This window comes from Capricornis sumatraensis, chromosome 2 (assembly GCF_032405125.1).
Source record: "Capricornis sumatraensis isolate serow.1 chromosome 2, serow.2, whole genome shotgun sequence".
Classification (NCBI taxonomy): Eukaryota; Metazoa; Chordata; class Mammalia; order Artiodactyla; family Bovidae; genus Capricornis; species Capricornis sumatraensis.
The window spans coordinates 65,366,417-65,387,273 of NC_091070.1; the positions used below are offsets into that span (position 1 = coordinate 65,366,417).

Here is a 20,857-nt window from a genome sequence, read left to right on the forward strand (position 1 = left end):
GCCCCATCACTGCCTGATCCCCTCTGTGGCCCTTGCCGTCCCTCAGGCGGGCCTCGCTGGAGCAGACGCTGCAGCAGGCAGAGCTCCTGCACAGCTGTGAGGAGGAGGAAGCCTGGTTGAGGGAGCATGGACAGCTGGTGGAGGATGTGTCTCTGGGCCCGGATCTCAGCCAGATCGCAGCGGCCCTGCAGAAACACAAGGTGCCCTCTACCTTGCATCCTGCCTCTTCCCCCTCCCTGCCATCCATCCTTTCCCTCACCCAGCTCCCTCCTCTGTGCTCCTCCAGGCCCTGCAAGCTGAGCTCCATCGCCACCAGGCCGTGTGTGCTGATCTCCTGCAGAGGGGACGCAACCTGGGAGCCTGCGGGCCCCCGACGCAGCCGGATCCCTGGGAGCGGGCTGAGGCGGTGCAGGGCATGTGGCAGCGGCTCTGGGCCAGGATGGATGAGCAGGGCATGAGGCTGCAGGCAGCCCTGTTCGTCCAGCAGGTAGCAGGGCTGTGGGAGCTAGCTGGCCAGGCAGGGAGTGCAGGGTCAGCCCATGTGTGCCCAGCCTACTCTCCTCCTCACAGTACTTCACGGACGTGGCAGAGGCAGACTCATGGCTTCAGGAGCAGCGGTCTGCACTGGAGAGTGCATCCTTTGGACAGGACCAGGTGGCCACCGAGGCCCTACTGCGGCAACACCTGCATCTGGAACGCTCTGTGCGCACCTTTGGGACCGAGCTGCGTCGATTAGACGAACAGGCACAGGTGGCCACAGCCCAGGCAGCACTGCTGGTACGTAGAGACAGGACAGGGACCCAAACCCATGGGCCCCCGACCCCAAATGCGCATTGCGCCCTTGACCACACAGCGGGTGGAAAGGTGGCCACAGCCCAGGCAGCACTGCTGGTACGTAGAGACAGGACAGGGACCCAAACCCATGGGCCCCCGACCCCAAATGCGCATTGCGCCCTTGACCACACAGCGGGTGGAAAGGTGGCCACAGCCCAGGCAGCACTGCTGGTACGTAGAGACAGGACAGGGACCCAAACCCATGGGCCCCCGACCCCAAATGCACATTGCGCCCTTGACCACACAGCGGGTGGAAAGGTGGCCACAGCCCAGGCAGCACTGCTGGTACGTAGAGACAGGACAGGGACCCAAACCCATGGGCCCCCGACCCCAAATGCGCATTGCGCCCTTGACCACACAGCGGGTGGAAATGAGATGGCCTTTGTGGCCCCTGACGTGCCTTCCCTTGGGGTTGGAGGTGCCCACTCCTCAGCAGCATCTCCCCTGCTGCCCTAGCCCAGAGTTAGTAGAGTACTGTCTACCCATGGTTGGAGGACATCAGAGGGTGGTTAGGCATTGCTCACTTCACCCACAAGTTCCCAGGCATTGACCAGTTTCCTCCAGCAATGTCCCTTTACTTTGACCACCGGGCCTAAGGTGTCCTTTCACCCTTCAGCCCTATTTGGCTCTCTCTCCTGACTAGGCCTTTTTAGGCTTTGGGTGGCCAAATCACTACCCCAGACTGCTTTCTGAATCCCCTCCCTCAGTTTATTGAGCCTCCAGTTTAAAAAAGGAAAAAAAAGACCACATACCTACATGTTGGGCAGGATGGTTCAAGTCTCTGAGGGTACGCAGTTTCTTTTAAGAAGCTGTACATGTAGCTCAGGATGTGTAAATCACAGCCCTCAGGTCCTACACTCACATTTGGTCCGTCTGCCCTCATCCCACGACTGAAGCGACTTAGCATGCACACACCCTCATGCCAAGGAAGCTCCATGTCCTGGGTGCCTGCAGACCAGCAGCACAGGTCCTCGTGTCTTGGAAGGGGGCCTGGTGGCCTAGTCAGTACTGATCACCAAGACCAGACTACCAGGTCTGAAATTTCTGTGGTTCTAACTTAGCTGAGGTTGAGCTATCTCTTTTCCTTTGCATTTATTCCCTGGACCGTATAATCAACAATTTTTGAAAATAGAACCACAACCTGTTAACAGTTGTCTGGTCCAGCCCCCTCTCTTTACAGATGAGGTAACCAAGGTTCATAGAGGCCAAGTTATTGCCCTCACACCTGCTGGGGCAGTTGCCCAGCTCCTGTCCAGGGCTGAGACAGCCCTATCCCTATCCCTCCCTGTGTGGCTATAATGTGTAACTCCTGGCACTTGCATTATATGAACACATGCTGCTTTTGGTATTGCTTTCCTTCTGTACTATGTGGCCGCCTTCTCCAGTCCAAGTTGTTTAAATGAATGATGGGAGGCGCCTTATCCTTCTTTTCTGGCCTCTACTGCCCAGCCAGCCCTGGCATTGATAGAAGACTTAGTTCTAATCTCTGGCATTTCAGACCCTTGCTTTGCCCAGTGGTGGTGGGGAGGTACAGAGATGCCCCCTCTCCTGTGTGTGGGGAGTCACTTTGGCAGCTAAGCAGAGCCTTCTCTCCTCGATACAGAGGGAGCCCCCAGAAGGCTGGAGCAGAACTGATGGAGATGTCACCAGGAGACCTCAGGATGGTACCCAAATTTTAGCACTGTGGGGCAGCCCTCAGGTCAAGACAAGCTCCATCTACAGAGGTATAAGGCCAAGACCCCACATGGGCACCTTAACAGAGCATCAGCAATCTGTGTGGCTCTCGGGGGCATCCAAAGACTGAAGGGAAGAAGTTAAGGAGAGGAGGAAAGACATGAAACTGCCTGAAATTCTGAGTCTTCCTTTGTTCCCCTCCCTTTCCAGTCTTTCTCTGTGCCTATTCCTTTTCCTCAACCCCTGAGTGGCCAGCCTGGCTGCTGCTGCTGCAATGTCTGACCCCTGCCCGGGGCCAGAGACACAGAGGGACAGAGATCCCCCATCTGGAAGGCCAGCCTGGGCTCCCCGTGACCCCTCTATGCCCCAGCTCCTGCCACCAGAGCCACTTTGCCTCCCCCTCTGCAAATGCTCTCCAGGCTCACCTTGCCCTTGAAATCTTTCCCAACAGCCCCAGCCTGTTCTGGCCATCTTCCACGCCCTGGGCCCCCATAGTATTCATTTCACATTCTGCTTATCCATGCACAGTCCTGGGAAGTGTCCTAGGTCTGTGGGCGTAAGGCCTTCAGGAGCTCAGGAAGCTCTGGCCCTCATCCTCCTCTGGCCTGCAGGGCTCCTGGCACAGGACTGAGTCATGAATAATCCCCCTCACCATCCCCACTGGCCAGCTCCTGGCTCAAGAAGAGGCACAGGGCCGGCGCGGCCCTGAGAACCTGTGTTCCCACAGGCACACGCTTCACCCAGCTCCCGGGAGAGGCCCGGCAGCCCCCACGCCAGACGGAGCCCGACGCCCCAGGGCGCTGCCAGGCCACAGTGCCCCTCAGGCACATCATGGGACAGGAAGCTCAGGTACAGCTGCTGGCCCACCCTGCCAAGCCTTCTGCTCCTTGCTGGGAGCCCTTCCAGACACGCTGACCTCTGTCCTGTGGGCACAGGTGGTGTCTGCCCTGAGCTCTCCAAAGATAGGCCCGAGAAACCCGGGGGCCTGGCGTGAGGTTTTCTGCCACTCTGGTCCGTGGGGCACCCAGAAGATGGCCCTCCTAGATGAGCCTGATCCTGGCTTTGACCCCAACACCATCCTCCAGACACAAGACCGCTTGAGCCAGGACTATGAGGGCCTGTGGGCCCAGGCAGAGGTAACACTCCTTGTTCATGGAACGTTCACTCCCTTAGTCTGGATCCTGGGCTGTGAGCCCAGGGACAGAGCAGTGACAGGACGCGTTCCCTGCCCTCGAGGAGCTTGGGTCAGGGCAGAGAAGGTGTGAAACAAGTCATTAGCCGGATCTGGGTGCAATGGGAGCATGAAGGGGAGGCCAGGTGAGGGCGGGGAACCAGGGGAGGCATCTCTGAGGGATGGACGTTTAGGCGGAGACTTAACGAGAAGCTGAGAGCAGGTGAGTCAGGAGCATGGCAGGGGAGATGGTGGGGAAGAGTGTTCTGAGCAGGACCTGGGCAAAGGCAGGAAAGAGGCCCAGTGGAGGAGGAGGACCAGGGTGCCCGGAGCACAGCGGGGAGGCCCGGGAGCAGTTGTACCCAAGAGCGAAGGGTGTGAGTAGGATAAGAGAAACGAGCATGCTCTGCCGGGCCCTCTGCCAGAGGGTGGAGGGCCCAGCAGTGGGACAGGGACTGTTTCTGGGCCTGGCCTTGGCCTCTGCGGGTTGGGAGGTGATGGGGGACCTGCTCTCAGCGCCGCATGGCAGGCGCTGGCCCTCACCCCAGCCTCTGGGCTGGCCCCTCAGTGCCGCAGGGCCCAGCTGGAGGAGGCGGTGGCCCTGTTTGGCTTCTATGGCTCATGTGGGGAGCTGCAGTCCTGGCTGACCAAACAGACAACCCTGTTGCAAACGCTGCAGCCTGAGGCCAACAACTTGGAAGTCATGCAGCTCAAGCATGAGGTACCTTGCTGCTGAGGGGGTCTTGCCTGCTTGGCCCTGCTGCTCTGGGGATCCCTGTCCTGCCCCCTCCTCACTCCTCCTGCCTCTCCCTTATTCACTCCTGTGCCCCAGTGCTCCGTGTCAGCTGTGGGCCTGTCTGCGAGGAGGGAGAGGAGGATTTGGCCTTGAATTTTTTTTTTTTGAGATATAATTAGCATATAACACTGTAGTTTTTCAGGTATAATTAGATGTCATATATCACAGAATGACCACCCTGTAAATCTAGTAACATCCACCAGCATACATGCACAGTAACAAAAGCTTTATTTTATAACTATAAGTGTGTACCTTTCACCCATCTCACCCACTCCCCATGCCTCGCCTATGGCAACCACCAATCCATTCTCTGAATCTGTGAGCTTGGGTTTTTTTTAATCACATATATAAGTAGGATCGTATGGTATTCGTGTTTCTCCATCTAACTTATTTCACTTAGCATGATGCTGTCAAGGCCCATCCGTGTCATCCTGAAGGGCAAGATTTCAGCTCTTTCTTGGGGCTGAATAATATTCAGTGCTCGCGTGCGTGTGTGTGTGCGCGTGTGTGCGTGCGTGCGTGCGTGCATGCGTGTGTGTGTGTGTGTGTGTGTGTGGTGTTTTCTTTGTTCTTTCATCCACTGATGGACACTTCGGTTGTTCCCACACCTTGGTTTTTGTAAATAATGCTGCAATGAACATGCAGGTGTATATATTTTTTGGAGTTAGTGTTATTTTCTTCAGATAAATACCCAGAAGTGGAATGGCTGGATCATGTGGTAGTCCTATTTTCCATTTTTTGAGGAACATCCATACTGTTTTCCATAGTGGCTGTACTAATTTACAGTCACACAAGCAGTGCACAGGGGTTCCCTTTTCTCCACATCCTCCCAACGCTTATTTATTGTCTTTTTGATAATAGCCTTTCTAACACGTATGAGGTGATATCTCAGTGGTTTTAATTTCCATTTCCCTTATGATGGTGATAAGCATCTTTTCATGTAACTCTTGACCATCTGTATGTTCGCTCCTTTTAAAATTGTATTATTTGGGTTTTTGCTATTAAAATGTGTACGTTCTCTGTACATTCTGGATATTAACCTTCTCTCAGATGTATGATTTGCAAATGTTTTCTTCCATTCTCCCCTACCATAGGTTGCCTTTTCACTTTGTTGATGGTTTCCTTTGCTGGGCAGAAGCTTTTTGGCCACTTGTTTATTTTGTTATTGTCACTTTGCTTTTGGTGCCAAATCCCAAAAAAAAATCATTACCAGACCAATGTCATGGAGCTTACCCCACTATGTTTTCTTCTAGGAGCTTTATGATTTCAGGTCTTACATTCAAGTCTTTAATCCATTTTGTGCTAATTTTTATGTATAGTATCAGTTTCATTCTTTTGTAGGCAACTGTCCAGTTTCCCCAACACTATTTTTTAAGAGACTGTCCTTTCCCCAATGTATAGTCTTTATAACTCCTTGGTCATAAAATTAATTGACCATATATGCATGGGTTTGTTTCTGGGCTATCTGTTCCATTGATCTATAGGCTGTTTTATCCCAGTACCATACTGTTTTGATTTACTATGCCTTTGTTAAAGAGTTTGAAATCAAGGAGCATAATGCCTCCAACTTTGTTCTTTCTCAAGATTGCTTTGTTTGTTTGAGATCTTTTATTGTCCCATACAAATTTTAGTCTTCCAGTCCTTAAGCACAAAATATCTTTGTTTGTATCTTCTTTGATTTTTTCATCAATGTCTTATAGTTTTCAATGAACAAATCTTTCACCTCCTTGGTTAAATCTATTCTTGTGCTGTGCTAAGTTGCTTCCGTCATATCTGACTCTTTACAACCCCATGGACTGTAGCCCACCAGGCTCCTCTGTCATGGGATTCTCCAGGCAAGAATACTGGAGTGGGGATCCAGTATTTCCTTCTCCAGGGGATCTTTCCCACCCAGGGGCCAAATCCACATCTCTTGTGTTTCCTACATTGGCAAGCGGGTTCTTTACCACTAGCGCCACCTGGGAAGCCCGAAATTTATTCCTAAATGTTTTATTCTCTGGCGTGTAATTGCAGATTTAATTTCTATACACTAATAAGGAACATGGAGAAGGCAATGGCACCCCACTCCAGTACTCTTGCCTGGAAAATCCCATGGACGAAGGAGCCTGGTGGGCTGCAGTCCATGGTGTCGCGAAGAGTCGGACACGACTGAGCGACTTCACTTTCACTTTTCACTTTCTTGCATTGGAGAAGGAAATGGCAACCCACTCCAGTGTTCTTGCCTGGAAAATCCCAGGGACGGGGGAGCCTGGTGGGCTGCCGTCTTATGGGGTCGCACAGAGTCGGACACGACTGACGCGACTTAGCAGCAGCAGCAGCAGCAATAAGGAACTATCAGAAAGAGAAATGAAGAGAACAGTCCCATTTTCAATTGCATTCCCAAAGAATAAAATTAGAAAATTTATTTTAGGCATTTTATTCTTTGGGATGTAATTGCAAATGAGATTCTTCATTTCTCTTTCTGGTAGTTCCTTACTAGTGTATAGAAATTGAACATATTTCTGTATATTGATTTTTGTATCCTACAACCTTACTGAATGCATTTATTCTAACAGTTTTTTGGTGGAATCTTTTTAAATTTTATTTATTTACTTTTGGCTGTGCTGGGCCTTTGCTGCTGCTCAGGCTCTTCTCTAGTGATGGCAGGTGAGAGCTACTCTCTAGTTGTGGTGTTCAGGCTTCTCATTACAGAGCCTTCTCTTTTGTTACCGAGTGTGGGCTCCAGGACACGTGGGCTTCAGCAGTTGTGCATGTGGGCTCAGCTGTGGCTCCTGGACTCTCGAGAACAGGCTCAGTAGTTGTGGCACACGGACTTAGTTGCCCCATTGGCATGTGGGCTCTTCCCCAAGCAGGGATTGAACCCGTGTCTCCTGCATTACCACGTGGATTCTTTAGGGTTTTCTATATATAAAATCTTGTCATCTGCAAATAGTGACAGTTTGACTTCTTCCTTTCCAATTTGGACGTCTGGTCTTGAATTTTTAAAGGGCTCTCCCAGCCCTTTAAGGACATAGACCCCTGTCCTTCCAGAGGGATGCAGCTCAAACATCTCTGTAGCAGTGCATATCTGAGGTCATTCCTAGTGCTAAGGGGACTGTAGGAAGAGAACAGGCCCCCTCCAGGCCTGGAATCTCCTTTCCCCAGAACTTCCTCACTGCCCTGGCTGTGGGAAGAGGCCTCTGGACTGAGGTTAACAGCTCCGCTGAGCAGCTGAAGCAGAGGTGTCCTGGAGATTCCCCTCAAATCCAGCTACAGCAGGAGGAACTGAGTCAGAGGTAAAAATGAAGAGAGAGTGCTGCTGAGTGGAGAAGGCTGGCTAGTGCCCAGGCCTGAGTACCTGCTTACCTGACTCCTGAGATGCCAGTAAGAAAGACTAGAGGCATCAGGAATGGGAAGAGAGGGAATGGGGATGGCCAGCCTGCCAGCTCTTGTCACGCAAGCCTTGACCAAGGCCCCAGGATGGATGGAGAGGTGTCCCTGTGACATGACATCCCTGAGATAACCCTGTTCCCTCGGCCCAGGTGGGAGCAGCTGGAGGCCCTGAAGAAAGAGAAGGAAACTCAGCTGGTGTGCACAACGCACGTGTGCAGTTTTCTGCAGGAGTGTGGATCCACTCGGGTCCAGTTGCAAAACCTGATACTCCAGCTAGAAACCCTGGAGCTGGGGAACTCAGAGGATGACCACCATGTTCTGGGAGTGGGCCAGCAGAAGATGCTTGTGCTGGAGAAAGACATTCGCCACCTGCAAAGGGCGGCTAGCAAGTATGGCCAGGATTCAGCACAGCAGAGCCCTGAGCAGGGCTCTGGAATGGGGAGAAGGGCAGAAACTGAGGTGGGAGGATGGGAAGGGTATGCCATCGGAAGGGCAGGGCACAGATTGGGAAACAGTGTGAGAACGTGCTCATGGTGAACGAGAGAGCCACCCATGCTCGCTGCCCCTCCATTGAGGGTGAGGGGGCAGTTCAGAGTTGCCACCACTTGCCCTGGGGAACCTACACCTGGGCCCAAGGCCAGGGGCAGGGCACTGACTGGGCGGTGGGTCCTGTCCACAGGGTTGAGGAGATGGGCCCCACAGAGAGCCCGTCCCTGCAAGGACACGTGGAGACGCTGCATGGGCTGCTGGAGCGAGTGCGGGAGCAAGTGGCCCAGCGGGCCCAGGCCTGGGTCCACCGGAGCTTCCTGCAGGAGAGCCAGTGGCTGCTGCTATGGGCAGACAGTATCCAGGCCAAGCTCCACAGCAAGGAGGAGGCGGTGGATGTGGCCTCAGCCCAGCAGCTGCTGGGGAAGCACCAAGAGCTGCTGGAGGAGATCCACCTGCAGCAGGAGAGGTCAGGACGAGAGGGCAGGTGGGGCATGCATTAGGCTGGCCCTGGCCTGTGGGGACAGGGCACCAGCAAGGGACAGATGGGGAGCAGCATGTCACCAGAGGCGTGGCCCAGGCTGGTGTCCATCCTGGCACCTGAGGCAGGTTTACAAAGAGGCGGGTGAAACCAAAGACTGATCAGACATCTTGCATGTGTTGTGGAGGGACCCCGGGCAGAGTCTGAGCCTCCTGGAATGTTCTGTCCTGTCCAGGCCTGGCCACGCCCCATGCAGGGGAGCCTGGGGCACTGCTCTGTCAGGGTGGCCGAGCCACCTAACCTATTCTGGGTAATACAGACCCCACAGGCCCCTGGAGCAAAAAAAATGGCTCAGCCTCTTGCCACCCAGGACTAAGACAACACCCTCCTCAGTACGGCGATATCTCCCCTCGTCCACCAGGGGTGGGTGCAGTCTGCAGCCTGGGCCACATATGAGGGAGCCTAACAGGTGGCCCAGTGGACCCTGAAATCCAGCCCATCCCTGCTAACTAGATGCCACCACCCACTTGAGGGCTGCACCAACTCAGACAAGTAGAGCCTTTTCCTAACTCACACAAAGGTGTCACTTGTTCTCAAACTGAGCCTGGGAGGCACACCCGGCAGAGGGGTAGCTGCCTTTCCTAATCGCTCCAGGCTTCACCAAGGCTTGTGGTGACCCCACAGTCAGGTATGTAGGCGGTCTGAATGATTTCTTCTGGGTGCACTGCCCAGCCATCCGCTGACCTGGGCATCACCATCAGCATGGCCAGCTGGAGCAAGCTGTGGCATGCAGGGAGCACGGGAACTAGTGAGTCCCAAGTCCTGGGCTGGGCTTGTTGTTTGCTGTCTCACCAGGGCATAGCTATCCCACAGGATGAGTGGACCCCTGGGGCTTACCCACTTCAGACCCCTGCCAGTTACCCTCACCTCAGAGCTCCCAGATGAAAGAACCATGGAGGCCAGAGGGGAGGAAGGTTGGCCCAGGAAGCAGACAGGGTTTGACCCTCTGCCTGTCGTCCTGGACAGGCTACAGCAGCTGGAGACCCAGGGCCAGCCCATGGCAGCCTCAGGCTCCCCAGACTTCCGAGAGGTGGCTAGTGCCCTGAGGCTCCTGGGCCACCAAGGCCAGGAGTTAAAGGCCGCCTGGGAACAAAGACAGCAGCAACTGCAGGAGGGGCTGGAATTGCAGAAGTTTGGTCGAGACGTGGATGGTTTCACTGCCTCCTGTGCCAACCATGAGGCCTTCCTACGGCTGGACAGCCTCCAGGTATGGAGCTAGGGGTGTGCAGCTGGGATGTGCCTTCCCCAGGAAGTAGGAGCCTGAAGCCAGGCTGGGCAGAGGGGCCCTTGGGTTGGCAGTGGGTGAGAGGGTGCTGACCACTCCCCTCCTCTCAGCCTGACCCCAGTCTCTGTGTCTCCAGGAGGGCGTGGTGGAGGCCCAGAGCCTGGTGCAGCAGCTCCAGGAGTATGGGCAGCTGCTGGATGCCCTTGGCTCTAGAGCACAGGGTCTACAGGCACGTGGCGAGAAGCTGGCTCGGAGCCGACACCCCGCTGCACACAAGTAAGCCTGGGCCTGTCTGGACAGGGCCTGCGCAGCCCATTACCCTGAGGCTGGGAGAGTGCCCAGGGAGTGAGGGGACAGGTATGAACAGGGGACAGGGTGAACCCTGGGCTGTGGTGGGTCCGACCTTTGTGGTGGGCCTCAGGTAGATTGGAGCCTCCACCTACCCTCCCCGACTCCACCTGCCCTGCAGGGTCAGAGAACAGCTGCAGAGCATCCAGGAGCGGTGGACCAGGGTCCAGGAGAGGAGTGAGCAGAGAAGGAGGCAGCTGCTGGCCTCCCTCCAGCTCCAGGTGAGGGGTCGGGCCCCTATCCCCCGCTCCAGCACACAAGACCATTCTGGGAGGAATGCCTCAGAGTCTGCTGCTGAACTACAGCTGTGCTCTGTGGGGCACTGCAGTTTACAAAGCACTTTCCCGCTTACTGACCCTCCCAGCACCTTTTGTGAGATGGGTATTATGACTCTGATTTTTCCAGTTGAGGAAAACCAAGGCTTAGGCCACTCTGCTGAGAGACAGGGCTGGACCCAAAGCCTGGGCCCCTCCCTCGGCCAGCTGCTCCCCAGCCCCAGCATTTCTGGCCATGCTCCCGGCTCTTGCATGGGCCGTGGCTCCAGCTGCACAGCTTGACTCTGTTGGATGTCTGTTCTGCCCATGATGGGGGCTCAAAGCCGGGCTAGTCCAGAGGCCTCCTGGACACATAGGGCCATCCATGATCTGATGTGCTGGATCAGGGGGCACCTGGCCAGATGCCCCTCCTCTCTGGGCACTAGGCGCTGTGAGGCCAGACCTTGATTCTCCAGGCTTCTTTCTGCTACTTTCCCTGAGACATTTTTCTCCCCATCTCTGTTTCCTTGTTCCCACTTGGGAGCAATAACCCCTGCCCCCCACCTCTCCTGCACCCTAGGATTGGCTCCTCAACCTGCTGTTCCCCTCGGGGCACCCTGAGACCCCTCTTCCACGAGGTCCTCATACCAGCCCTCACCACGCTTTGCCTCCCTTGGTTCCCGGGCAGGAATGGAAGCAGGATGTGGTGGAGGTGATGCTGTGGATGGAGGAGAAGGGGCAGATGTTGGTGGACGAGCCATCCCGAGAGCCCAGCAACGTCCGGAGGAAACTCAGGCAGCACGAGGCAGCCACGCGTGAGCTGGCGGCCACCCAGGGGCACGTGGAGGGCCTGCAGCAGGTGAGGGGCACTGGGCCCAGGGTGCGGGGCCTGTTCAGCTTCATGTTTCCACTGCACAGCACATTCTCCTGGAGCACAGTCGCTGCAGGAAGAATGGATCTCACTCTGCAGAGCATTAGCATCCCCTAGCTTCCTCCTTCACTCAGCGGGCAACCCCGGTCTTAGCACGCAAACCAACCCAGAGAGCTTTTCTCGTCCCTTCCCCTCAAGTCTAAGAGGCAGTCCCCGAGCCTGCCGCCTCCGCCTGGACACAGTCCTCCCACCAGCTGCCCAGTGCCTGCTCACCCCACACTATTTCCAGGCATCAGAGGAAAGCCCTCCTGCCAGTGCCCTCAGATCTGGGGCCACACGAAGAGCTGAAGGCGCCCTTGCGGCCTGTGGAATGCAGCTTGCAACCAGTCACTCCCACTGCTGCCCCTGGACCCAGCCCACCACAGCCACTCCCAGTACCAGCAGCTCAGCCAGACGCCCCAGGCCTTTGTGTCCCCTGCAGGTCGGGAGAGAGCTGCTGAGCAGCAGGCCCCATGCCCAGGAGGATGTGCAGGCCAGGCTTCAGGGCCTAAGTACCAAGTGGGAAGAGTTGAGACGCAAGGTGGCAGAGCATGGGAAGCAGCTCCAGCAGGCTCGGCAGCAAGACCAGCTCCTGCGGCTGCTACAGGTGGGCCCAAGAGAGGAGAGGATCCAGGAGGGAGCCCAAATAGACAGGAGGGGCTGAATAGACAGGAGAGGAAGTGGGGAGAGGAGGAGTTGGGGCACTCTGCTGACTCTGGAGTGGCCCTGAAAAGTCCTGCAGCCTTTGGAGGCCTCTAGCCTGTGGCCCGTTGACCCTGGCTACCCACCGTTGGCTGATCCAAGACTGCCCCCTGCGTGCCCGTGCGTGCTCAGCACGACTTGAATCTCCGTGAGAGGCAGAAGTGAGAGAGGACGGGGACACCCATGAGGTTCTGGGAGGATTGGGCACCGTGGGTTGGAGGTGGACAGTGGCAGGGACAGAGATCCCCAAATGGTCCTTGGTGAATCTGGCGTGCTGCTAGCCCTGCAGCCTTAGCGTCCAAGAAGGGCCAGTTGCCAGTCTGCACATGGGCAGCCTAATGCAGCACCCTGTATCCCTCCCCAGGAAGCCAAGGAGAAGATGGAGCAGCTAGAGGGGACCGTGCAGAGGGCAGAAATGGGACAGGACCTGGGCTCCAGCCGGAGGCTCCAGAAACAGCACTGCCAGCTGGAGGCCGAGAGCCAGGCACTGGCCAGCAAGATGGCTGCCCTTGTCCCCGAGGCCCGTCAGGCGGTCAGTTCCCAGGCCATCATGGAGGAGACCCAAAAATACCTCCAGAGGTACTCGGCTGCTTGTCCCACTTCCACCCCATGGTGTGTAACTGCCATCATATGAACCTGAGGGCGGTTTCACCCGGTGGGCCCAGCAGAGTGGCACCTCAAGGCCCTGAGGTCGTCCTTGCCTCCTTCCCTTATGAGTGGAGTCACTTCTGAGGTAGGAGAGTCAGAGACCCCAGCCAGGCTTCCTAAGCACCCCGCAGTCTAAAGCCAGGGAGGTCCTCTGGGTGGGAGCTTGGGCCTGGGCCTTTCCAGCTGCCTCCCCATCTTCAGATGATGTTCCCCGACCCCTGCCTCTTCCTGTGGGCCCCGACTGGGATGAGGAAAGCACCGGGCACTGGACCTCGCCTATTCCCGGCCTTTCTGGCTCCTCTGTCCACCCAGGTTCAAGGCCCTGCAGCAACATCTGGCCAGCCGGCGACGGCAGCTGCAGGCCTCGGTTGAGCTGTACCACTTCCACCACCTGAGCAGCGCGGAGCTCGTGTGGGTGGCAGAGCACATGCCCACGCCCAGCACCAGCTCTGCTAAGTACCTAGACGGTGCCCCCCGCCTTCTCCACAAGCATGAGGTAATGGTCCCCGTTTCCTCCCAGGATCCCTGACGTGCCTTTCCCAGAGCCTAGATGCCCTCCTCCATGACTCGGGGAGTCCTGATTCCCAAGTCTCTGCCCCCAGCCCCTCTCTGCCTGCAAGTCATCCTGGGCCCTGGAGCCGCAGCCATGGCTCTGTTCTGGGCCCCCTGTGGCTAAGGAGTGCCCAGAGGCGGCAGCCCTTCATGCTGTTCTGTGGCAGGAACTCTGGGTGGAGGTGAGAGCCCACCAGGGCCAGGTACAACGGGTGCTGGGTTCTGGGCGACACCTCGCAGCCTCCGGGCACCCCCAGGCCCAGCACATCGTGGAGCGGTGCCAGGAGCTGGAAGGCCGCTGGGCGGATCTGGAGCAGGCGTGTGAGGCACAGGCCCGGCACCTGCAGCAGGCTGCTGCCCTCCAGAAGGTATGATGCAGAGGCCACAGGGGCAGGGGAAGTAGCCAGAGTTGGGCAGCCTCTTCGGATGAGGTCTGTGGGACCTGGAGCTCTCACGAAGCTGGGTCAGTGGTGAGAACTCAGGGCCCAGAGCTGCCTAGTCTCCATGGGAACAGAAGCCTTCTTTCTGCCTGTGTGATGTCCCCAAGGGGCGATGGAGGGTCTATCTGAGAAGGTCAAGGTGAGTTGACTCCATTCTTGCCAGTGTTTCCTGGATGCATCAGAGCTGGAGGACTGGGTGGAGGAGAAGTGGCCACTGGTGAGCAGCCAGGACTATGGTGGGGACGAGACAGCCACCATCAGGCTCATTAAGAAGCACCAGGTAGTGTATGCTGAGCTTCCCTGCTGTGGTCTGGACTGGGGTGGTGACAGGCCATGAGGAAGGGGTCTGTCACACGCCCAAAGGCAGAGCCCTGCTCTTTCTTCCTGAAGACTGTCCAGCCCCCCGGCCCCAACCCTGCAGAGGCCCCTGCTCACCTCCAGTTGCCCTCCTCTTCAGACACCACCCCTTTGAAGAGCCCTCCCCCTTCTTGCATCTCCACAGTGGTCCACACTCCTGTGGCCTCAGGATTTCTCTGCCTTCTCTTCTAGCTTCTTTTCCTCCCCCTGGCACTTGGGGGTCACCTGTTCCAGCCATCCCCACATCTTCCACAGGCTTCTCCTTCCCACACTTTGAATATCATCCTTTGAGTTAACCATCCCTGAAACCATCAGCATCCCCTATTAAAGTAAGAGAGGCCTGGAACACCCTCATCCTTCCTGGAATCTGACTCTCAGAACCACATGTGAGCCCTGAATCCTGGCACAGCCCTGCTTTCTGTTACCACTGAAGTGTCCACCTGTCTGGGCGTTTTGTCTACCTATCCCTAGTGGTCGGTGTTTGAGGGTCCTGTGACTTAGGGCTTTCGGGGGGCCATTCCTAAGGGGAGTGCCCATAGCCAAAGCCTCATGGAGCTTCCATGTCCCAGGCATCCTGGGCTGCTCACCTGATTCCGTCCGTTTTCATACTGGGAGACTGGGGCCCAGTACCTGCCTCCCGTGGCCTCTCTTCTTGGCCCAGAGGACCCAGCATTCACTCTGCCCTGCTAAATAGCCACAGACTGCATTTTCACTTTCTTGAAGCAATAAGAACTCCCATCACTATTGGGTAGATGAGTGATCAGTGTGTGAGTGAGCGGATGGGTCAGGGTGAGTGGATAGGTGAGTGTGTGGGTGGGTGGGTGAGTGGAAGGAGGAACAGGATGGGTGTGTGATCAGTGGGTTGAATGATCAGGAGGGCAGGTAGATGGATGGATGATTAAATCATCCAGCCTGAGCCTTGTGTGCTGGCAGGCCCTGCAACAGGAACTGGCTCATTATTGGAGCTCCATGGAGGAGCTTGACTGGAGAGCCAAAACCCTCACTGGCCCCGAGGCTCCTGCACAGCTGGGTGTGGTACAGAAGAGGCTCCGGGAGCGGCTGCAGGCCCTGCAGGAGCTGGCAGCCACACGGTGAGGGGCACTTAGGCCACCTGGCCACGGTTAATTGTTTCCATACCTTAACTCTGGTTGGAAGGAGCCCATGACCCCAGGCCCACAGAGCTGACAGGTGGCTCCTTGCTGCGTATTGCTCCCTTCTTTTCATAAATTCCTCAGTGGGCCCACTGGGCAGGAACTTGGGCCCCCAGCTCCCCATTTCTTCCCCCTACCTACACCTTCACCTGCCCTACCCTAGCCTTCTTTACTTCTCCCCAAATCCCCAGCCTCAAGCTTAGGCAGGAAACATGAATAACCTCCTCCTTCAGGCCACCCACTTTGGCTGGGTCAGCTGTCCTCACGGGTGTGGGCAGCTAACTTCGGGGGAACCATGGGCTATCCCCACAGGGACCGGGAGCTGGAGGGGACCCTGAAGCTGCACGAGTTCATGAGGGAGGCTGAGGACCTGCAGAGCTGGCTGGCCAGCCAGAAGCAAGTGGCTGGAGGAGGAGAGAGCCTTGGGGAGGACTATGAGGACGTCCTGGTGAGAAGAGGCTGGGGGGCAGGGGCCGGCTGGGCTGTGTGTAGAAGGGGTTTATGAGTCCTGGCTGAGGACAGGCCTTCTGAGTAGTAGGGGCAGGCGCTGCGGCCATCCAGCCCCCCATCGCCCAGATGTCAGTAGGGGGCCTCGCTCCCCGGGCTGCTTGCTGTCTCGCCAGCTGGGGCCATCTGTCACCTCTTCCCCTCTCTCCTCAGCATCTCTGCACCAAGTTTGTCAGGTTTCAGCACACAGTAGACATGGGTGGCCAGCGGGTGGCAAGCTGCCAGCAGCTGGCAGAGAAGCTGCTGGAACGAGGGCACAGAGCAGCCCCCAGGGCCCATCAGATGCAGCGGGATCTGCAGTGAGTGCCGGGCAGACCCAGGGCATGGGCTCGGGGAAGGGTGCTGGGCAGACCCAGGGCATGGGCCCGGGGAAGGGTGCTGGGCAGACAGGGCCCGGGGGACTCAGAGAGGGCGCATGTGCCCAGGGCCACACCGGCTCTTTCTGCCCTGATGGGGAGGCGCTGCCTTCAGGGATGCCAAGCCTGCCACGGGTGGCTGTGCCATGGGTGACTGTGGGCTGCGAAGGGAAGCAAGGAGGGGTGTGCAGGTCAGAGAGCCCTGCCCAGATCCGCAGGGGCACTTTTCCAAACCTCTGACTCTCAGGACTTGGAAGGGCTGTGGGAAGACTGCCTGGCTCCCCACCGGCTGGTTTGAATCCTCCCCTAACCTGTGAGATTTGAGGCAGGGTTGTCCTGGGTCATAACCCCTAGCCCGACCCAGCCCTAGGAGCTCAGGGAGAGTTTGCTGAGTACATCAGGAGGGCAAAAGAGAAATTCCAATCTGATTGACTTATTGAGACTTGAAGGCCCAAGATGTAAGGAGTATCAAGGAGCTCAGAAATCAGTGAAGTGTTAAGTGTGACAACAGCAAAGGACTGAATTCACAGCAAAGGTAGAAAGAGAGGCTCCCGGCCATGGCCAGACAGGAGGGGGCGTTTAGAAGGGCGATGTGGGCCAGTCCTGGATAAAGTGCAGAGAGGAGGACGGCTAACCAGCCTGGCGAGGGGGCGAAATGAAGCGTTAAATCAATGGCTGATCTGCCACCCGTCTCCCTTGAGTAGGGCTGCCTGGGCAGAGCTGTGGGAGCTGACCCAGGCCCGAGGCCGCCTGCTCCGAGACGCTGAGGCCACCCTCAAGGTTCACCGAGACATGTTGGGAGCCCTCACCCAGGTCCAGGTGTGAGCCGGTGGGGGAGTGGTGGGGGGAGGTTTCCTTCTAGAATGGATCCTGACTCAGTGCCGCACCCTCCACTCCTGATCCCCTTTCCTCAGGAGAAAACCACCAGCCTCCCCTGTGACGTGGCCCAGGACCTGCATGGGCTGGAGGCCCAGCTGAGGAGACAGGAGGGGCTGGAACGTGAGCTCATGGGCACTGACCAGCAGGTGAGCCCAGGTCTGGCTGCCTCTCCCCTCAGGGCCCCTCAGGCCTGCCCGTCTACTCTACAGCTTTCCCCACTCTCGGAGCTGCCAGTCGGGTCCACTGTGCTCCAAGGGCAGGACCCCAGGGCGAGCTGTGGGACAGGGCAGGCCCTTCACCTCTAGGAGGACATGACCCTTCCCTCTTATCCGCACCCTGCCCCCAGCTGCAGGAGCTGCTGGAGATGGGAGGCATGGTGCAGAGGCTGGGGCCCGGGCCGCAGGCCCATGCAGTACAGCAGAGGCAGCAGGCCCTGGAGCAGGCCTGGGAGACCCTGAAGCTGCGAGCAGAGCAGCGCCGGGCCCAGCTTGAGCGGGCATGGCTCCTGGCCCGCTTCCACGTGGCGGTGAGGGTTCTTCCTTCCCCAGGGCTGTGTGTGTGTGTATGTGTGTGATGCTGTGAGTGTGCATGCATTAATGAGGACCTCCAACTCTGGAGGCAAAACAGATGTGAACACAAGAAGGACGAGCACATGCTGGTGTCTGCCAGAGGGCTGAGTACGGGGGTGCAACAGTGACTCCTTAGTTTTGGGTTGACACCAGCTCATGTGTGACAGTGCAGTCAGGACATAGGGGTACCAGCCAGGGCTCAGGAGGGAAAACAGCCCAGGAAAGCCCGTAACTAGAGACCCAAATGTCCTAGACAACGACCTCTGGATCAGCCAGCATCTCTTGTAACATCTGTGTTGAGCTGTCTGCTAGGAGCTGTTGGTGGGGAGAGGGGGTGATACAGAGCCTGTGTAAGACGGAATCACTGCCATCAGGGAGCTTGTCTAGCTGGGAGATGAGCCTTGGGAGTCAGATTGGGACAGAGGGCCCTGGCCATGGGCTGTCCCGGTACCTGGTAGACTGGGAGACGCAAACTGTAACACAGCAAAAAGGCTTGAGTTTAGAGGCCCACCTCTGCCACTTTCTAGCAGCGTGTTCTCGAGCAAGGCCCTGACCCCAGCTTGTTACCCCTGTGTGTGAGCGCCTGGAGGTTACAATCTCCTTCCTGCACACTTGTTGTGCCATTTACCCTGCTTCGTTTGTGTACTGAGCTGTCAGGACTAGGATCTAAAGCCCCTCCAGCTCTAACATGTGTTTGCGTGTAAATCAACAGAAGACCGTTTATAAATACAAAACCGGAGATTCAGAGAACAAGGTAGGCAGTGAGATGTCAGGGGGCAGAGGTGGCTCCACAAGGAAAAGAAGGCCTTAGCCCTTGGTGAACATGGAAACTTGGAAGGGATGGAAGGGAGGAAAAGAACTTCTAAGCAAGCAGGGCAGCAAAAACCCAGGGTGGAGAGAAGTGCCAGGCAGGGCAGGAGGAGGCTGGCTTGGCCCTTGTGCAAGTTTAGTGACCTGGGAGGATTGGGTTGGATGACAGCGGAGGAACCAGGTGACCACAGGCCTCACGAGCCTCATCTGAGGTCTGACCCGGGACAGCTCAGGCCACTCCAGTGCGTGCACTCCAGGCGGGCTGTGTTTGTGGCTCAGAGCCCAGTTCTCTGCCACCCAGCCCAGCTCTCCCTCCATCTCTTTGGGATCCAGGTACAGGACTACACCTCCTGGGTGGCCAGCGTGTGGCAGGAGCTGCAAGTGGAGGCAAGCTCCCAGGAGCCCGGGAGTGGCCCACTGAAGCTCAGCGCCCACCAACAGCTTCGGGCCGTGCTGGAGGCCCGGGAGGAGCTGTACCAGCAGGCCGCCCAGCTGGGCCAGCAGGCGCTTCTGGCTGCAGGGACATGTATCAAGGAGGTAGGCCCCCCTTTCCCGGTGCCACCCCCCAGCCTCCCTGAACCGAGCCTGCACCTGATCCCTATGCCCTTGCCCCACTGTGCCACACCAGTCACTCCTCAGAGGCTTCCCCTGGGGACCCACGTCTGTCCCATGCAGGCAGCTCTCTGGAGTGCAGGCTCCCCGTGTGCCCATCCTCAGGTCCGGGATGGGCTGCAAGCCCTGCGGGACCAGCGGGAGCGGGTGTTCCAGGCCTGGGAGCAGAAGCAAGAGAGGCTGCAGGTCATGGGCCGGGAGCAGCTCTTCCTCAGGAAGTGTGGCCGCCTGGACGAAATCCTGAAGGCCCGGGAGGCAGGTGCCCTCGCCCCAGAGCCTCCCTAGTGCTCCCTCTTCTCTCCTCTCCCCAGCTCACTCTCCTGCTTCCTGGGACCCTGGCTCTTTCCCTGATGGGGAGCTCAGAGGCTGTGCCCTGCCTCAGCCCAGATGGCTGCAAATGGGGGTGGGGGCTGACTGTCTGGGCCATCCCTGGTAGCCTCTCTGACTTCTCCATGGACTGAAACAGGTCCTCCTGAAAACCAGTGCCTTGGGGAGCTCGGTGGAAGAGGTGGAGCAGTTGATCCGCAAGCATGAGACTTTCCAAAAGGTGCTGGCTGCACAGGAGGAGAAGGTAATGGATTCAGGGAGTCAGAGGTGGGATGGGGGCAGTCTGGGAATTTGGAGAGTTCTAGGTGGAGGATGTGGGGGGCTTGGTGTGTACCCACAGTAGCGCTGATGTACAGGGGTGGCCTGGGGGGCTAGGAGCCCTCGTCAGGGCTGACTGAGCAGAATGGGATGTGTGGTTCAGGAGGAGGGCCTGGAAGGCACTGCACGCGCACAGGGGCCGCATGGCTCCATATCACATGGTCCTAGGGGAGCCAAGGGGGGTGGTCTGGTGAAAGCCAGGGCTGGTTCTGGCTTGCTGGGAAGACCAGCCAGCCCTAGGCCATGCAGTGCGAAAGCGGGTCTTCCCTGTGGGCCACCCTCTGAGTGGAGGAACAGCAGGCTTTGCTCCCTGACCCCTGACTCTGCCCATAGGAGGCAGCTCTGTGTGAGCAAGTGAAGAGGCTCGGAGGCCCCAGGGCACAGGACCTGCTTTGCACAGTGCTGGAGCGCCGGGCTCGGGTGAAGGAACTGGTGGAGAGTCGGCAACACGCCTTGCACACCTCCCTGCTGGTGGCTGCCTTCATCAGGGCTGCCACCCAGGTCAGAGCCCATCCCAGCCCAGTGCCATCCGCGTGGGCCACATCCCGCAGTTCCAGATGATGTCCACCTTCGCAGCTTGTTCAGGCCTCGCCACAGCCCTGTGATGGGGACACTGAAGTTTGGAGAGTTAAATGGCTTTCTGAGAGGCCATGCTGGAGCCTAGATGTTTGATTCGAAGACCCTGTGTGTGGAGACCCCACTGCTTCCTAAGCTCTTGCAGACCCAGGGCAAAGAGAGGCACTGGGAGGGAGCAGAGCTGTCCAGGGTCCTGGGGCCAGCGAGCCTCACCTCCAAACTGAGTTCCCACCCAAGGTCCCTGCCCAGCCCCTTCCTGTGGCTGGGGGACCAGCTGAGCTGGGGCTGTCTTCCTGGGCCCAGACTGCTGGATCTTATTTACCAAGCACTGCCCAGCCCTCCCCTCGGGCCAGCAGTCCACTGCCTGGGCACAGCTGAGGGCAAGCGTGTGGGACATCTTTGTGGACCATCAGCATTGTGAGACTCATGTCCCCACCCCCCA

At 57.5% G+C, this 20,857-nt stretch overlaps 1 protein-coding gene across 1 annotated transcript in view; it reads left to right on the top strand.

The window, feature by feature from the left end:
- The window catches only part of SPTBN5 (spectrin beta, non-erythrocytic 5), a 51,047-nt gene that overhangs the window by 11,438 nt on the left and 18,752 nt on the right, over nt 1-20,857 (top strand). The window contains exons 11-37 of the mRNA XM_068992685.1: nt 47-200; nt 287-487; nt 571-777; nt 3,444-3,644; nt 4,248-4,400; nt 7,620-7,750; nt 7,997-8,236; nt 8,527-8,802; nt 9,841-10,081; nt 10,236-10,375; nt 10,569-10,668; nt 11,390-11,560; nt 12,054-12,218; nt 12,678-12,892; nt 13,274-13,457; nt 13,681-13,881; nt 14,117-14,233; nt 15,244-15,401; nt 15,774-15,909; nt 16,122-16,267; nt 17,029-17,143; nt 17,239-17,349; nt 17,550-17,735; nt 18,922-19,119; nt 19,300-19,449; nt 19,661-19,765; nt 20,173-20,340. Coding sequence (XP_068848786.1) covers nt 47-200; nt 287-487; nt 571-777; nt 3,444-3,644; nt 4,248-4,400; nt 7,620-7,750; nt 7,997-8,236; nt 8,527-8,802; nt 9,841-10,081; nt 10,236-10,375; nt 10,569-10,668; nt 11,390-11,560; nt 12,054-12,218; nt 12,678-12,892; nt 13,274-13,457; nt 13,681-13,881; nt 14,117-14,233; nt 15,244-15,401; nt 15,774-15,909; nt 16,122-16,267; nt 17,029-17,143; nt 17,239-17,349; nt 17,550-17,735; nt 18,922-19,119; nt 19,300-19,449; nt 19,661-19,765; nt 20,173-20,340 — 4,570 coding nt within the window. The remainder of the gene's footprint in view (nt 1-46; nt 201-286; nt 488-570; nt 778-3,443; nt 3,645-4,247; nt 4,401-7,619; nt 7,751-7,996; nt 8,237-8,526; nt 8,803-9,840; nt 10,082-10,235; nt 10,376-10,568; nt 10,669-11,389; nt 11,561-12,053; nt 12,219-12,677; nt 12,893-13,273; nt 13,458-13,680; nt 13,882-14,116; nt 14,234-15,243; nt 15,402-15,773; nt 15,910-16,121; nt 16,268-17,028; nt 17,144-17,238; nt 17,350-17,549; nt 17,736-18,921; nt 19,120-19,299; nt 19,450-19,660; nt 19,766-20,172; nt 20,341-20,857) is intronic.